The sequence below is a fragment of the Tursiops truncatus genome, chromosome 1 (assembly GCF_011762595.2).
Source record: "Tursiops truncatus isolate mTurTru1 chromosome 1, mTurTru1.mat.Y, whole genome shotgun sequence".
Lineage (NCBI taxonomy): Eukaryota > Metazoa > Chordata > Mammalia > Artiodactyla > Delphinidae > Tursiops > Tursiops truncatus.
This window is the reverse complement of record NC_047034.1, coordinates 74,614,378-74,632,446: the sequence shown is the minus strand read 5'-3', so window position 1 is coordinate 74,632,446 and position 18,069 is coordinate 74,614,378. Positions and strand designations below refer to the sequence as shown.

The window sequence follows — 18,069 nt, the reverse complement described above, 5'->3', positions numbered from 1 at the left end:
TTTAACTATAGCTAGAAATTTAAAAAATATTTTAAAAATATAAGGCATGAAAGATGTTAAATCTAAAGTATCAAAGTGAACTCATGACCTTATTAAACATTAATAACTTTCCAGCTCTGACACTGTAATAGCCTAGCAGTAAGGTCATCCTGCCCACCATGAGAATACATGTGGAACAATCTAATATTTTTCTGGTCTTTAGCACTATTCTCCATTAAAAGGAATCAGGGATCTTTGTAGACTAGCTATTCTATGTCTTGGCACAGATGAACCTTACTGTTGTTAGAAGTAAAAGTAATGATAATAACAACAATGTTAATGATAAAAATAACAAGCAGCTAACACTTACTTAGTACTTGTTATGAGGCCAGATTCTGTCCTAGATACTTTGCATGGGTTAATTCATTTATTGCTCACAATGACCCTATGAGGAAGGTATTATTATCCTCTTTTTAAAGATGAGGACATTGAAGCACAGAGAGGTTAAGTAACTTGTTGAAGGTCACACAGCTAATAAGTGGCAAAATGGGCATTTGAACCTGTTCCAATGTCTGTCCTCTTAACTAGTGATTATACTGTCTCTCAGGAGACAAGAGTACTTAAAAGCTAGCACAAGGAGTCAGATAGCACAAGGAGTCAGTCTAAAGAGACTTCTATTGGCCAAATGTAACGTAAGCATAGAAAAGAGGGTGATAATTGTAGTTAACTACATTATGGAAAGTTCCTAATGATTCTCAAAAAAAGGAAAAGCTAGCTCAAGGAGTATAAAACCATAGCTATAATTCAAGGACAACTATGATAGGATAAGTTTAATTTTTTAAGCAGTTTACACATAGAGAAGAGTATTGACAAGTAAGTGTTTCTTCTATGAAGTATGTATCTGTCTTATATGTATTTTACTCTGTAGAAGTAGGAAATGGTAGACACAGAGTAAGGGGTGTACAGGTAAGGTTTGGGGAGGCTGTATTCAAAGAATTATGCTTACACACACCATGGCATAAGCAAACCAATAGTTTTCTTAGCGGTAAAGTGTGGGTAGAGGTATATAGAGGATACCTATGTTCATCAAGGAGTCTTTCACGTGTTTGTCAAAAAGGCTTGAGAGTCTGCATGAACAAGGCAAAGACTTGTACAGCCCTTAGCATCTGCATCAGGACTGTTACCTCTTATGTTCCCCCAAAGTGTGTGAGGTGCAGGTGAGCTGACAGGTGAAAAGAATATTTATGCACATTCAGTGGATTTACATCCATGGATGTATGCCATTTGGGTGTTCAAAGTCCTGCATAATCTCCATAAGAACCCCCAATAATCCCCTCCTCCACACCAATAGGCAGAGAACTGTGAGGAAGCCAAACAATTCTGGAAAATGCAAGAATTATTCCCTTAACAAAATGCAAGAATTATTCCCCTAACAGAAAGGACTGATTACAGAAAAGAACCAGCTAGAAAGAAGGTGAATGTCTTGCCTAGTTGAATATCCCTGAAAGAAAACTACATAGACACTTGTCCTATCTCCTGAGAGATGTTACCTCTGCCAATTAAATGAGATGCATTTAATTGTAGGTAATCAGTAAACCAAGGCAGAATAAATATGACTAAGACAAGTAGATTTAGATACTAAACAAGGGGAAGTACTAGGTTGTAAGGACAGGTGTAGATTTGGAAAGTCCCCTGACACAGCAAGGAATCCTCAACTCCAAGAGGAGCTCAGCCTCATGAATTCAGGCTCATGTTCCAATCATCTTCAAAGGCAAAATCCTGTCATATCAAGAATCACCAGGTTGATGGATTAGAACCTACAAATTTCGCTGATATGAGTTGGTTTCTTTACAGTCTGACACAATTGCCATAAGCCTGGGGAGTTTATAAGAATGAGTTATTCTAACCTCAGGAAAATATAGGTATTGACAGCCTGAAGAAATTAATCAAACCCAGAATGAAAAACATTTAATAGGCTAAGTGTAGCTGAAATAATAAGTTTTGTAATCACTGAGATAATTTTGCTTAGAAAAAACTACCATACTAGGCTTGTTATTTTCTTTACTGAATTAGTTAAATCTGATTACGTTTTTAATTAATGCTTTAGTATTTAAAATAATTTATGTTGTATTATTTATAAGCATGGATTTATTAATACGTCTGTGGTTGTGTTAGTTGCTGACAATGAATTTATTTGAGGTGATAGTGATAGCAGTTAAGGGACCACTTTCCCAATCTCCCTTAATGCTAATGAGATTAAATGGGTGTGCTGTGTAGTACTTCCAGGAAGTCTCTTTGAAAGAGAGAAGACAGCTCTTCCCCCCTTCCTCAATCCTGCTGTGTAGGACACGTGATGATGGCTCTTGTTGCCACTCTGGACTGTAAAAAGATGAGCTACAAAGAGCCTGCATCTCTGGGAACCAGGGAGCTGCCATACTAGATTTCTTTCACATGATAAATTTCTATCTTAAGTCATTTTTATTTTGAAGTTACTAATATTGGCAGTTGGGGAGGAGGAAGTTAAAGCAGCTGGCCTCCAATTTATTCACTGTGTGTGTGTGTGTGTGTGTGTGTGTGTGTGTGTGTGTGTGTGGTGGGGAGCAAAGACAAACACTCCTGGGAAAAAAAAGGAGGCAAATGACCCTGTCTAATTTTTTCTCACTGGGCCTGCAGGTAAATAGACCAGGAGTTGGCAAACTATGTTTCACTGGCCAGCTGCCTGTTTTGTAAATAAAATTTTACTGGAACACAGCTATACCCATTTATTTATATATTGTCTGTGGCTGCTTTTGTGCTACAGTGGCGAGTTGACTAGTTGTGCCAGAAACTGTATGGCCTGCAAAGCATAAAACATTTATAGAAAAAGCTGTGATGACCCCTGAAATAAACTAATGATATTTGCTAGGGGGAAGAGTCCTTTTCTATAGAGTAGGATAGTAGCCCTGAGTAGGATATGCCTGGCTAAGTATTACTTAAAATATTCAATAAGTAAACCCACAATCTATGAAGCATGGCTCCCTGATGACTGCCACATAAGCCATACAACTCTCGGGTATAAAATGGAGATGTTCCTACATGCCTCCTACTATGTGAAATAATAACCCACAGAACCTCGTTTGGAGATCTCTACTGAACTCTGTTCTGAAACTCTGTTCTGCCCTATTGCTCTCTTTCTCTGTGCCTATGCCAGTCATACTATTTGACTTAGAGATATAGCTGCATAATTGAAGAATTAAATAAGCTCATGCTGAGCTTTGTTTTTGATGGATACCAAACTTTTCTTGCTGCCCATTTACTTCTTTGTGCGAAGTTATGTAAAACTTACGTTTTGTTATGTAGTGGATGTTGGTGCTTCACTCAGATCCCCTTCAATCCTTTTTTCACCTTTGTTTTTTGGATATTTTTCTTACAGCCTGCTTTGCTCAAACACAGTGAGCAAGAAGTACCTGGGAATTTATAGTCCCCAGGATAGCCCTTATCCTATGACAAACGTGTGAGAGAATATGAGGACTCCAGCTCCCTTGCCTGAGGCAGGGAAAATACTGAGGCACACATTTCACTCCAGAGTTCCTTACATGATCAGGCTGAAGCTACCCTTTGCAGGACTGAGCGCCTAACCTTGGGTGGCTTCTTCCCCTTCCTTGTCCTTCTTCTCCTACACCCTAGATAGTTTCCTCTGGGAGTACTTCCTTTCTTGCATAGAAATCCTTTTCTCAGTGTCTGCTGCTGGGGAACCTGACTTACGACATCTAAGAAGCAAAGAATACCCATGACTTTACCTTTTAAAATTGATGTTGAGATTGGCAGTCATGACAATTCCCCCAGGTATAGCTGCACACATACCAACAGTAGCATCAATCATTGTTGCAATGGCACCTCCATGAAGGAATCTAGTTACAAGAGGAAAAGAGAAATGTGTTCACAAGTTCTGAAAACAGCCCCTTAAGAGAGAAAAATTATCCAAGCCTCCCATATAATCTACTTCTGAAAGTTCCACTTAATTCATGTTCAATGTACTGAATGTCAAATTATATCCATGTTCTCACCTTCATTTTGTTCATAGCATAACACTGTAGTATTTGTAACAAAGCCAGGACCTAATGATAACCAGGTCACAAGCAAGCAAAAAGCTAAAATCCAATTTAGAAAATTTATATTATGTTTTTATTAAACTAACTATACACATCATTGTTTAAAAATTTAGGAAATGAAGATAAACAGAAGAAAAAGAAATTAAAAATTATAAGGCTATCTAGTGACAAACCAATATTAACATGTTAATGATACTCTCTAAAATTATACTCTTTTGCCCTATGTCCTATACTTCTGTCATTTAATAATTTACAGTAAACATCTATCCATATCAATAAACATAAATCTACATTACCACTTTAATGTCTTCATTGTAGTCCATGGATACAGGGCGATACTATAAGATAACAACCTCTTAGATCCACATTTCTAGGCTATCATTCTTACCCAGGTACCCCTTGCAGATAAGGACCTCCTTGAAACAAGCAAACTGTCCTTTTCTCATCATCATTATAGAATATCACATATTCAAAGCCCAGGCCATCCTCATAGCCTCTGGTGAAGAGCTGGGCCTGTGACAGTTGTTCTTTCACAAGCTTTGAGTCTGTAAGCAAATGAAGTGGATGGGCACATGAGAAACAGGTATGAGAAAAATACCATGACAGAGACAAATATCTGTACCCTGCAAGAATCACAGGTCAATGGATGATTGATTAAAATGCCAACCAGGTGCAAAACTGAAGGGGCTGGGAGGGTCCCAAAGAAACAGAATACAGGATCTTTGCTCCAGTGGAATTAGTCTAACTGGGAACATAGTAAAAATAAATGAAATCAAAACAAAGTACTAACACATGGCAATCATGAAATATAGTACATAAATACAAAGGGTATATGGAATAAAATAGTAAGGTATAGACAGAAATCCTTCTTAGAATAAGTGTGATTTAAATGAAATTTAAAGAAAGTGAGTAATGTAACAGTAGAGAGGTTTTCCTTGCAGACGTGAGTTTAGCCTGAGCAGAAGATAGTTATCATACTGAATCAGAAACAGAGGCAGGTCAGTCCAGTATTCAATGTGATTATGACTCCTGAGTCTCCAACTCAGGGTTAGAACCATTAGGGCTCATGAAATCAAATTAGTGGGTTGTAGGCAGACTTTAAAAAGAAAATGAATGCTTCACATATATCCTGGATAAGTACCAGTGTGCTTATTTAGATATGTTTTTTTCAATTATACAACTGTGCACAAGTTGTGTGTTCTGGGTAGTGAGTCAAAATGTAGGTAACTTCAAAATAAAGACTGAAAGCTACTGCTGAGGGAAGGGCATGTTTGTCCTTTAATACCCGTTTTAAGATTTAATTCCCCAAACTCTTAGCTTTCTTTCACAGCTCATCATGATTTGCCATGTATAACGGTGATTCTTTTATTGATACCAAATTTACATTTACAAACTTGGAAAAGGATATGAGATGAGAAGATCTGGGAGAAGTGGGGAGGACAAGGGAGGATATTATTTAGGCCTTGAGCATCTGGGGGCAGGCACCCTGTCTCTTGGACTTTGTGTGCTCAACAACTGACAGATAGGCACATACTATATGTGCTCTAGCAGTGGTTGAGAAACTGAATGATTTGGAAGGCCAGACAAAGAAACTTAAAATTGAGAATCAGTCTTGTGGTACAGTAGAAAAGAACCTTGTTTTGGAAGGTGGGAAATTTTTCATGACTTAGCTTTGGCCTAGAATTTGCTCCCTTCTCCATACTTTATCCATACAGTGAGGAGATAAACCTAAATGACCTATAAGATCTGTTCCAACTCTAACACTCTGGGACTTCAGGATAAGATAGGCATCAAACCCTTCTAATTTTTTAGCTAGGAGTTCAAAATTTCTGGTTTAGATTACTAAACCTTGAGGTTACCTCATAAAAATGGGAAAAATAAAGATGATGGGGGAAGTCTGTTAGAAATGCAGAATATTGGGCTCTACCCCTGACCTACTGAAGCTGAACCTACATTTTAACAAGATTACCAGGTGCTTCAAATCCATGTTAAAATCTGAGAGGAACTGATCTTTTAAGACATGTGATAACACTGAAGGTAGCAGAGGAGTAACATGATCAGATCTGAATTTTGAATCACTCTGCTAGCTGGACGAAAGGAGAGGGATAAGAAAGGTGAGTGAGAAGATCACTGAAACACTATAAAATCACAATCACCCAACTTTTCTGCTTGTGGGGTGATTTTCTCCAGTTATGTTCAGCTACGTGAGGGCCTGTGCAAATAAGAGATGGCAGATGTTTAGATTCATCCAGGGCTGGGGTTTTCCTAGATAAGTACGCTACAGAAGTTCAGATAAAAGAAGGCTATGGGGACAATGAGAAAGTAGAGGACTCAATGAACTGAAGGTATTAATGAGGCCAAAGAATTTTTTCTGTGGGGCCTTTGAACAAGTAAGCTGGAAGGAAAAAGGTTGTGGTCAGAAAAAGGATGTCTAAATGTGTGGATTTCGAGGTTGTGCACTTTCTGAAGATGATAAGGCTCAAGATGTCCGCAGGAGTGCATTGCTGGGGCTGTGCAAAAGAAAGGTCATAGGTGATGAGAAGGTAAATAAACTGAGGAGCCATGGTGTGGACGGTGGGTTGCTGAGAATGGTGAATAGAGTTGGGTAGAGAGGAAAACAGTTAACCAGGTGCTGAAATACTCAGCATATAGGGAAATGTTGGTAGATGATAGCTACAAGAAGGGGAAGTTGAGGGTGATAAAGTCGGAAAAAGTGAGATGGTATAAACCTCAAAAGGAATGGGGGTTTTCTAAGAAGGAGGGGAAATAATAATTTGAAAGCAAGTATGGGTAGCAAGGAGGACCTCAAACTCCTCCCTCTTCTGAGAGGGTCAAGTTTCCGACAAGAGACGATAGTTAGTTTGGATGAAGGGATGAGCAGAAACGTGGGAACTGAACCCTGGAAACTACTGACATTTAAGGAGTGGGTAGAAGGAGAAAGGGAAAATTGGTCAGAGATTTGTGAAAGCCAAGAGACAAAACATTTCAAGGAGAATGAGATTAACAGTTAGGTCCAGCACAGTAAGGGCTGAAAAATGCTCACAAAATATGGCAATTAGGTCGCTAGTGGCTTAAGTGAAGAAATTTCAGTAGAGCTATTAGAGTAGAAGCCAGATTGCACTGGGTTAAGGACATTCAATTAATTTTGTGATATGATAAATAGTTAGAATGGAATTAGTAACACAAATTACTAATTTCGCCCTTCATTTGTAAAACAGAGTTAATTCTTATTTCTCTCTATATTGGTGGTTCTATAAAGAAACTTATGAACTCTACCATTTTTCTTGGTTAAGGTAGTTTTATTTTTGTTTCATTCATTTCTTTGGCTGTGTTGGGTCTTCATTGCTGCACGGGCTTTCTCTAGTTGCGGTGAGCAGGGGCTACTCTTTGTTGAGGTGTGTGGATTTCTCATTTCGGTGGCTGCTCTTGTTGCAGGGCATGGGCTCTAGGTGCGTGAGCTTCAGTAGCTGCAGCACATGGGCTCAGTAGTTGTGGTGCTTGGGCTCAGTAGTTGTGGTTTGAGGGTCCTAGAGCATGTGAGCTTCAGCAGTTGTGGCGCAAGGGCCTAGTTGCTCTGTGGCATGTGGGATCTTCCTGGACCAGGGACTGAACCCATCCCCTGCACCAGCAGGCGGATTCCCAACCACTGCGTCACCAGGGAAGCCCCTGTTTCATTCATTTCTTCAGCAAATATTGAAGTATTCAGCAAATACCATGAGGAAACTGAGGCAAAAAAAGGTAAAGTAACTTGCTCAAGGTCACACAGCTTTAAGTTGTAGAACCAGAATTTGAACCCACTCACTATATTTCAACCATGAAATTAGTTAAGTTGTCAGCTTTTGGATGGCCTCTAAAGGCGTGTGACTGAACGAGATTACCAAGAGAGTTTAGTGAAGCAAGGAGTACTAAGGATTGAGACATGGGGCACCCTAACATTGTTTGAGGACAAGGAGGAACTGGCGAAAGAAACTAAAAAGGAAGAACCAGTGAAGTAGAAGACTGTGATGTCCTGGAAGCCAAGTTCAAGGAGAAAGGAGTTATCAGCTGTGCCAAAAGCTGAGCAAGGTCATTGGTTAGGGACATGAAGGTCACTGGTGACAGTAGTTTTGATGGAGTGGTGGGAGTGAGAGTCTGCTTGGAGAGGTTTAAGAGAGACCAGGGAGAGAGAAACCCAGTTGTGGCATGTCTGTACACTGATGAGAAAGATCTAGCAGAGAGGGATATCCTTAAGTAGGCCAAAGGGATAGAATACAGTGCACCAATAGAAGGCTTGGCCTCTCATAAGAGTACGGTCAGTTCATTCATAACAGGAAAAAGCAGAACATCGGGCACAGACGCAGGGAAGAGGGTAAATGAGATAGGGGTTGCTTGGAAATTCTCTTCTGATTGCTTTTGTTTTCTGTGAAACAGGAGGCAAGGTCAGCTGAGAGTGAGGCTTCAGAAAAAGAAGGTAGGAAATAGTCATCTAGGAGAGCAGGAGAGTGAGTAGACGAGGGAAAAATGAAATATGATTGTCAGGCAATGTTAAGGGCCTACTTGAGGTCATTAAAAAAAAAAAACATTGGGCTTCCCCGGTGGCACAGTGGTTGAGAATCCGCCTGCCAATGCAGGGAACACGGGTTCGATCCCTGGTCCGGGAAGATCCCACATGTTGCAGAGCAACTAAACTCGTGTGCCACAACTACTGAGCCTGTGCTCTAGAATCTGTGAGCCACAACTACTGAGCCCACGTGCCGCAACTACTGAAGCCTGTGCTCCTAGAGGCCATGCTCCACAATGAGAGAAGTCACCGCAATGAGAAGCCCGTGCACTGCAACGAAGTGTAGCCCCTGCTTGCTGCAACTAGAGAAAGGCTGCGTGAGCAACAAAGACACAACGCAGCCAAAAGTAAATTAATTAACTAATTAATTAATAACAAAAAATAAACTGGTGGCTTAGGCTACCTCGGGGAGTTACTCACTTTTCCCTGGGCATCTCCCAGGTATACATGAGGTATATGCGCTAATAAACTTCTGGTTTTTCTTTTTTCTTTTTTAAAGAAAGCAACGGGCAGAAAAGAAGGCAGTCCACTGTTCCTCCCAGTTCCTATATGAGGGATCTCCTTTTTTTTGTTGTTATTAAAGTGCATTTAGTTTTTTCACAACATGTATCACCATCTGACCTACTTTGTTTTTTTTTTTAGTGGTTTGTCTCTCATCACTAGAGTGTTCACTACAGGAGGGAAGAGATTTTAGGTAAAAAAAAAAACCAAGTAGAGCATCTTAAGCAGGTTCCCTTGTGTGTGTTTCTTCCCTTCCTTCTTATCTTTCTTCGTCCTTCAAATATGTATAAGGCACTTACTATGTATCAGGTACTGTTCTAAGCACTGGAGATATAGTGGGGAATAAAACATACAAAAATCTCTGCCCTTATGAAATGTCAACTATGAATTGGTATTTTCCATTGGCACTTGCCATCTACCTCTGCAAGGATTAAATCATGTGCTGCTGCAGCTGCTGATTTTCGACACCCCCTGAAAGGAGTTCAGCGTGGAGAGCAGAAATGAGGCATCCTGTGCTCTGGGAAAAACTGGCAGAAAAGGTCTTCAGATAGTTAGATATTTTCAGGAGCCAATTTTATGAGCCCAATTCTTGTATCTCCTCATATCTAGAAAAGCACTAAAATCCTTCACGGTGACGTCTGCTCCTTGTGACTGGCAGTAACCTTCACTAGAGACTTGCTCGATTGCATGCATTCCCCCTCCACCAAAATCACATATATACTTATCTTCCTCCCCTATCTCTTTGGAGCAGTTTTTCAGAGCTATCTGAAATGCTGTCTCCTGGGTTGCAGTCCTCATTTTGCCCAAAATAAAACTTAACTCGCAACTCTCACGTTGTGCATTTTTTTTTCAAGTTGACAGTTTTATGGCAACCACGAAGGGACCCAGAGTGGACTTCTCTCCTTCGCCTAAACTGTACGAGGAACCGGAGCCTTGGTACCAGCAGAGAGGCCCCTTGCACCCATCTGCCTCCTTGGAGAGTCCAGATGAATTTGGGTAAGTCTCTCCTCGTTCTCAGATCTCCCGTGTTGGTTGATGATCCTGAGTTTTATTTGGTAGAGTAGCAAGTACCTGCCTCCTCCCAGTTGAAAGATATGGGGTGGGGGCCCTGGTTAAAAGATACCAGGGAAATATCCACCCAGTTGAAAGATACTGGGGGAGGCTCGGTTGAAAGATACCAGGGAATACTCACCCAGCTGAAAGATACTGTGGAGGGGGAGCTGGTTGAAAGATACCAGGGTTTGCTCAGTTGTAGGAGACTGAGTGGTCTGCACTGAGTAGTTAGGTAAGAGGCCGATCTGATGCTTTTCCTCAGTTCAGCTGCCTTAATAGAATTTGTCAAGATAAAAGTGAAGATATTACATGAGAGCTTTGCTCCGAAGAAAGGGCACAAGAATCCTCCCAGCCTGTTCTGGCTTTCTCAGTCGCCTGAGAAATTTACGAGAGTGGTGGAGGCAGGGTCCTCATGCCATGCAGTGATCCCATAGGGAAACCTACTCATTAATTAAAAGGCTTCCTCATCCAGGGGCATGCATAAGAATTGGCCATTCAGTGATCTGAGCACCCGCGGTGGCGTTAGACCACTGAAGGGAGAAACTGAGACATGTTAAGAGGGCTGAAACAACTCCGGGGTGATGCCTAGAGGAGCTAAGCTCACAAGCAGCACACTGGCCCACCACACAATTTCACTAGTCAATTTTATCCCTGACAAATTCAACTTAAAATGGGAGATAGAACATTCAGTTTCAAACACAGAAACAAGGGGCATCAGAAAGCCAGCCTCTGATTAACACTCCAGGCAGGTTTATGTATGTACAAAACTCATATTTGCAAATACCTACTTAATTGGGGAAATATACCAAAGGAGATCTCAACCTAAAATGACCAAATTGGGGTTCTTTTGATATTTTAAAATTAGTATTTTTGCACACACAGTTAGAAAAAAGCCAGCCATGAGATCAAACAGACTGAATGGAATGGTTACTTTGATTGGTATCTAGAAGCTTCTAAAAGAGGAAATGATAGAGTAACTTCTTTTCAGGAAACCAACAATTAATTACTTGAAACTATATCAGACCAACTTTTTAAAACCATTAAAAAGAAAGAAAAGGGGGTATCTATGAAAATTATGAACCTTCAATTGTGCCAGTTAAGTACACAATGCCAGTCGAAGGTTAACCAACCCCCATTTAATTCCCAACTAGTAGAGAAAGCTAGCTTGAAGGAAAAAAGGAACCTCAAAAAACAGAAACATATCTCTTCAGAATTCTGACCCTGAGGAACAAGTCCTACTAGGAGAACTTGATTTTCTCTCCCTGTGCCTTGAAACTAGGGCTCTCAGGAACAATTATCTTATATAGACCAGCTCTAAGTCCTGAGTCTGAGGAAAATACAGAGAACAAAGCCTTTAAAATTCTTTCTTATTCCAACTGTTAATTATAAACTAGTGAGTTTTACATTTTGATATCTGATTCATGACTAAGTTTAGAAAATGACGCTATATAGATCTCTCGTTGTGTCTCTCTAGATATATGTATGTCTCAGTATGTGTGTCCCTTCGGATAATGCTGCTGAGGTTAATTTGTAAATGACCTCTACTTAACTGGCTTAAGAAAAAGTAAGCACTGACATTCACAGAAAGATAGACAAGATGAAAAGGCAGAGGGCTATGAACCAGATGAAGGAACAAGATAAAACCCCAGAAAAACAACTAAATGAAGCGGAGATAGGCAACCTTCCAGAAAAAGAATTCAGAATAATGATAGTGAAGATGATCCAGGACCTCGGAAAAAGAATGGAGGCAAAGATCAAGAAGATGTAAGAAATGTTTGACAAAGACCTAGAAGAATTAAAGAACAAACAAACAAAGATAAACAATACAATAAGTGAAATGAAAACTACACTAGAAGGAATCAATAGCAGAATAACTGAGGCAGAAGAATGGATAAGTGACCTGGAAGACAGAATGGTGGAATTCACTGCTGCAGAATAAAGAAAAAAGAATGAAAAGAAATGAAGACAGCCTAAGAGACCTCTGGGACAACATTAAACGCAACAACATTCGCATTATAGGGGTCACAGAAGGAGAACAGAGAGAGAAAGGACCCAAGAAAATATTTGAACAGATTATAGTCAAAAACTTCCCTAACATGGGAAAGGAAATAGCCACACAAGTCCAGGAAGTGCAGAGAGTCCCATACAGAATAAACCCAAGGAGAAACATGCCGAGACACATAGTAATCAAATTGGCAAAAATTAAAAACAAAGAAAAATTATTGAAAGCAGCAAGGGAAAAACGACAAATAACATACAAGGGAACTCCCATAAGATTAACAGCTGATTTCTCAGCAGAAACTCTACAAGCCAGAAGGGAGTGGCATGACATATTTAAAGTGATGAAAGGGAAGAACTGACAACCAAGATTACTCTACCCGGCAAGGATCTCATTCAGATTCGATGGAGAAATCAAAAGCTTTACAGACAAAACAAAAGCTAAAAGAATTCAGCACCACCAAACCAGCTCTACAACAAATGCTAAAGGAACTTCTCTTAAGTGGGAAACACAAGACAAGAAAAGGACCCACAAAAACAAACCCAAAACAATTAAGAAAATGGTAACAGGAACATACATATCGATAATTACCTTAAATGTGAATGGATTAAATGCTCCAACCAAAAGACACAGGCTTGCTGAATGGATACAAAAACAAGACCCATATACATGCTGTCTATAAGAGACCCACTTCAGACTTCGGGACACATACAGACTGAAAGTGAGGGGATGGAAAAAGATATTTCATGCAAATGGAAATCAAAAGAAAGCTGGAGTAGCAATACTCATATCAGATAAAATAGACTTTAAAATAAAGAATGTTACAAGAGACAAGGAAGGGCACTACATCATGATCAAGGGATCAAACCAAGAAGAAGATATAACAATTATATATGCACCCAACATAGGGGCACCTCAATACATAAGGCAACTGCTAACAGCTATAAAAGAGGAAATCGACAGTAACACAATAATAGTGGGGGACTTTAACACCTCACTTACATCAATGGACAGATCTTCCAGACAGAAAATTAATAAGGAAACACAAGCTCTAAATGACACAATAGACCACATAGATTTAATTGATATTTATAGGACTTCCATCCAAAAACAGATTACACTTTCTTCTCAAGTGTGCACGGAACATTCTCCAGGAGAGATCACATCTTGGGTCACAAATCAAGCCTCAGTAAATTTAAGAAAACTGAAATCATATCAAGCATCTTTTCCGACCACAACACTATGAGATTAGAAATCAGTTACATGGAAAAAAAGGTAAAAAACACAAACACATGGAGGCTAAACAATACATTACTAAATAACCAAGAGATCAGTGAGGAAATCAAAGAGGAAATCAAAGATACCTAGAGACAAATTACAATGAAAACACGATGATCCAAAACCTATGGGATGCAGCAAAAGCAGTTCTAAGAGGGAAGTTTATAACAATACAATCCTACCACAAGAAACAACAAACATCTCAAATAAACAATCTAATCTTACACCAAAAAGAACTATAGAAAGAAGAACAAACAATACCCAAAGTTAGTAGAAGGAAAGAAATCATAAAGATCAGAGAAGAAATAAATGAAATAGAAACAAAGAAAACAATAGCAAAGATCAATACAACTAAAAGCTGGTTCTTTTGAGAAGATAAACAAAATTGATAAACCATTAGCCAGACTCATCAAGAAAAAGAGGGAGGGGACTCAAATCAATAAAATTAGAAATGAAAAAGGAGAAGTTACAACAGACACTGCAGAAATACAAAGCATCCTAAGAGACTACTACAAGCAACTCTATGCCAATAAAGTGGACAACGTGGAAGAAATGGACAAATTCTTAGAAAGGTATAACCTTCCAAGACTAAACCAGGAAGAAACAGAAAATATGAACAGACCAATCACAAGTAATGAAACTGTGATTAAAAATCTTCCAACAAACAAAAGTCCAGGACCAGATGGCTTCACAGGTGAAATCTATCAAACATTTAGAGAAGAGCTAACAATCCTTCTCAAACTCTTCCAAAAAACTGCAGAGGAAGGAACGCTCCTAAACTCATTCTATGAGGCCACCATCACCCTGATACCAGAACCAGACAAAGATACTACAAAGAAAGAAAATTACAGACCAGTATCACTGATGAATATAGATGGAAAAATCCTCAACAAAATAGTAGCAAACAGAATCCAACAACACATTAAAAGGATCATACACCATGATCAAGTGGGATTTATCCCAGGGATGCAAGGATTCTTCAATATATGCAAATCAATAAATGTGATACACCATATTAACAAACTGAAGAATAAAAACCATATGATCATCTCAATAGAGGCAGAAAAAGCTTTTGACAAAATTCAACACCCATTTATGAAAAAACTCTCCAGAAAGTGGGCATAGAGGGAACCTACCTCAACATAATAAAGACCATATATGACAAACCCACAGCAAACATCATTCTCAATGGTGAAAAACTGAAAGCATTTCCTCTAAGATCAGAAACAAGACAAGGATGTCCACTCTCACCACTATTATTCAACATAGTTTTGGAAGTCCTAGTCACGGCAATCAGAGAAGAAAAAGAAATAAAAGGAATACAAACTGGAAAAGAAGAAGTAAAACTGTCACTGTTTGCAGATGACATGATACTAAACATAGAGAATCCTAAAGATGCCACCAGAAAACTACTAGAGCTAATCAATGAATTTGGTAAAGTTGCAGAATAAAAAATTAATGCACAGAAATGTCTTGCATTCCTATACACTAAAGATGAAAAATCTGAAAGAGAAATTAAGGAAACACTCCCATTTACCACTGCAACAAAAACAATAAAATACCTAGGAATAAACCTACCAAGGGAGACAAAAGACCTGTATGCAGAAAAGACACTGATGAAAGAAATTAAAGATGATACAAACAGACGGAGAGATATACCATTTTCTTTTGATTGGAAGAATCAATATTGTGAAAATGACTCTACTACCCAAAGCAATCTGCAGATTCAATGCAATCCCTATCAAACTACCAATGGCATTTTTTACAGAACTAGAACAAAAAATCTTAAATTTTGTATGGAGACACAAAAGACCCCAAATGGCCAAAGCAGTCTTGAGGGAAAAAAATGGAGCTGGAGGAATCAGACTCCCTGACTTCAGACTATACTACAAAGCTATAGTAATCAAGACAACATGGTACTAGCACAAAAACAGAAATATAGATCAATGGAACAGGATAGAAAGCCCAGAGATAAACCCATGCAACTATGGTCAACTAATCTGTGACAAATGAGGCAAGGATATACAATGGAGAAAAGACAGTGTGTTTAATAAGTGGTGCTGGGAAAACTGCACAGCTACATGTAAAAGAATGAAATTAGAACACTCCCTAACACCATACACAGAAGTAAACTCAGAATGGATTAGAGACTTAAATGTAAGACCGGACACTATAAAACTCTTAGAGGAAAGCGTAGGAAGAACACTATGACATAAATCACGGCAAGATCTTTTTTGATCCACCTCCTAGAATAATGGAAATAAAAACAAAGATAAACAAATGGGATCTAATGAAACTTAAAAGTTTTTACGCAGCAAAGGAAACCACAAACAAGACGAAAAGACAACCCTCGGAATGGGAGAAATATTTGCAAATGAATCAACAGACAAAGGATTAATATCTAAAATATATAAACAGCTCATGCAGCTCAAAATTAAAAAAACAACCCAATCAAGAAATGGGCAGAAGACCTAAAGACATTTCTCCAAAGAAGACATACAGATGGCCAAGAAGCACATGAAAAGCTCCTCAACATCACTAATTATTAGAGAAATGCAAATCCAAACTACAATGAGGTATCACCTCACACCAGTTAGAATGGGCATCATCAGAAAATCTAGAAACAGCAAATGCTGGAGAGGGTGTGGAGACAAGGGAATTCTCTTGCACGGTTGGTGGGAATGTAAATTGATACAGCCACTATGGAGAACAGTATGGAGGTTCCTTAAAAAACTAAAAATAGAATTACCAAATGACACAGCAATCCCACTACTGGGCATATACCCAGAGAAAACCGTAATTCAAAAAGACACATGCACCCCAATGTTCATTGCAGCAGTATTTACAATAGCCAGGACATGGAAGCAACCTAAATGCCCACTGACAGACAAGTGGATAAAGATGTGGTACATATATACAATGGAATATTACTCTGCCATAAAAAGGAATGAAATTGGGTTATTTGTAGAGATGTGGATGGATCTAGGGACTGTCATACAGAGTGAAGTAAGTCATAAAGAGAAAAATAAATATCATATATTAACACATATGTGGAACCTAGAAAAATGGTACAGATGAACTGGTTTGCAGGACAGAAATTGAGACACAGATGTAGAGAACAAACGTATGGACACCAAGGTGGAAGAGTGGCAGGGGTGGGGAGGTGGTGGTGGGATGAACTGGGAGATTGGGATTGACATATATACCCTAATATGTATAAAATGGATAACTAATAAGAACCTGATGTATAAAAAAATAAATAAAATTAAATTTAAAAAAAGTAAGCACAAATCAAACAATTCTAAATACAAGAGAAATTAAGCTAAATGAATTTCAGGTTCATGTGAACTGGGAAATATTCAGTATTAAATTAATATCTGGTATTAATGTTTTAAGTTTGTTGATCTAATTAATATAGACATGTTTTTAGAGTCATCAACATTAAGTGTAATACTTTTATTGTACCTAGGTGTAATATAAGCTAAATAAAACCTTGTTATATTTGTTACAAATATGTCAGCAGGGAAAGTAGCTTGATGTGAAGAAACTCTTAAGGAAAGAAAATGTAAATGAGATAGGTGCTTTTAGATAAACTCTATTAAGAATAATTATGCTTTACGACTGTCTATCTAAAATAGTCTCTCCAGGTTCTGGTAACTTGAAATTGTAGAGTTGTGCTAAATTAAGTTAAGTGATGGAAGCTTATTGAATAGCTAGGTCATTCCCAAATAAAATAAGATACTGAAACATTAATTACTGAACATTGGCTTCCTTTTACAGAGAAACAAAAGGTATTTAGGATTATAAATGAATATGTTTCGTGCCACATTCTCTAAAGAAAGCAAATGTTTTTAGAAAATATCACTGGTATTTAGGTTCACCAATCTACGGAATGCTAATGTAAAGGACAGTTCATAATTGCTTACTTAGTTTTCAAAAGAAATTAAGGTTTTAAGAGCTGAGGATTCTAATTTAAACATGTAACTAAAGTTAATAGAAATAATAAAGGAAACATTTCAGTATACAGTAGGAAAGTAGGATGTATGTTTCTAGTAAAGAAGTCATGAGGAATGGAATCGCATTTTTTTAAGGGAAAAGGAAGTAGGTCTGACTTATAGCTGGCTGTTTCTGAATGGGAAATAAAGTGATGGATACAGAAAGTCATAAAAAGGTTTGTGGAAAGGGGACCCTGAGAAAAGAGTTTTGTGCATGGTCTGGATTGACTAAGGTTAAAATAAATTTAATTGAGTAAATGAATGTTATTTATTTATTTTTTATTATTTGTTCATTTATTTTTGGCCGTGTTGGGTCTTTGTTGCTGCACATGGGCTTTCTCTAGTTGCAGCGGGTGGGGCTACTCTTTGTTGTGGTGTGCAGGCTTCTCATTGTGGTGGCTTCTCTTGTTGTGGAGCACGGGGGCTCTAGGCATGTGGGCTCAGTAGTTGTGGCTCGCGGGCTCTAGAGCGCAGGCTAAGTAGTTGTGGTGCATGGGCTTAGTTGCTCCGAGGCACGTGGGATCTTCCCAGACCAGGGCTCAAACCCATGTCCCCTGCATTGGCAGGCGGATTCTTAACCACTGCACACCAGGGAAGTCCTGTAAATGAATTTCAAAAGTAAGCGGGTGCAAA

General features: G+C 38.7%; 1 protein-coding gene across 2 annotated transcripts in view; it reads right to left on the bottom strand.

Annotated features, from left to right (window-relative positions):
* Positions 1–18,069, bottom strand: part of THEM4 (thioesterase superfamily member 4) — a 38,054-nt gene that overhangs the window by 7,868 nt on the left and 12,117 nt on the right. For both annotated transcript variants that reach the window (XR_002173098.3, XM_019919542.3), the window contains exons 3-4: positions 4,459–4,615; positions 3,759–3,869 (exon numbers count right to left, since the gene is read on the bottom strand). Coding sequence is in view for 1 of the 2 variants with exons in the window: in XM_019919542.3 (XP_019775101.2) it covers positions 3,759–3,869; positions 4,459–4,615 (268 nt within the window). In the remaining variant the exon portion in view is untranslated. The remainder of the gene's footprint in view (positions 1–3,758; positions 3,870–4,458; positions 4,616–18,069) is intronic.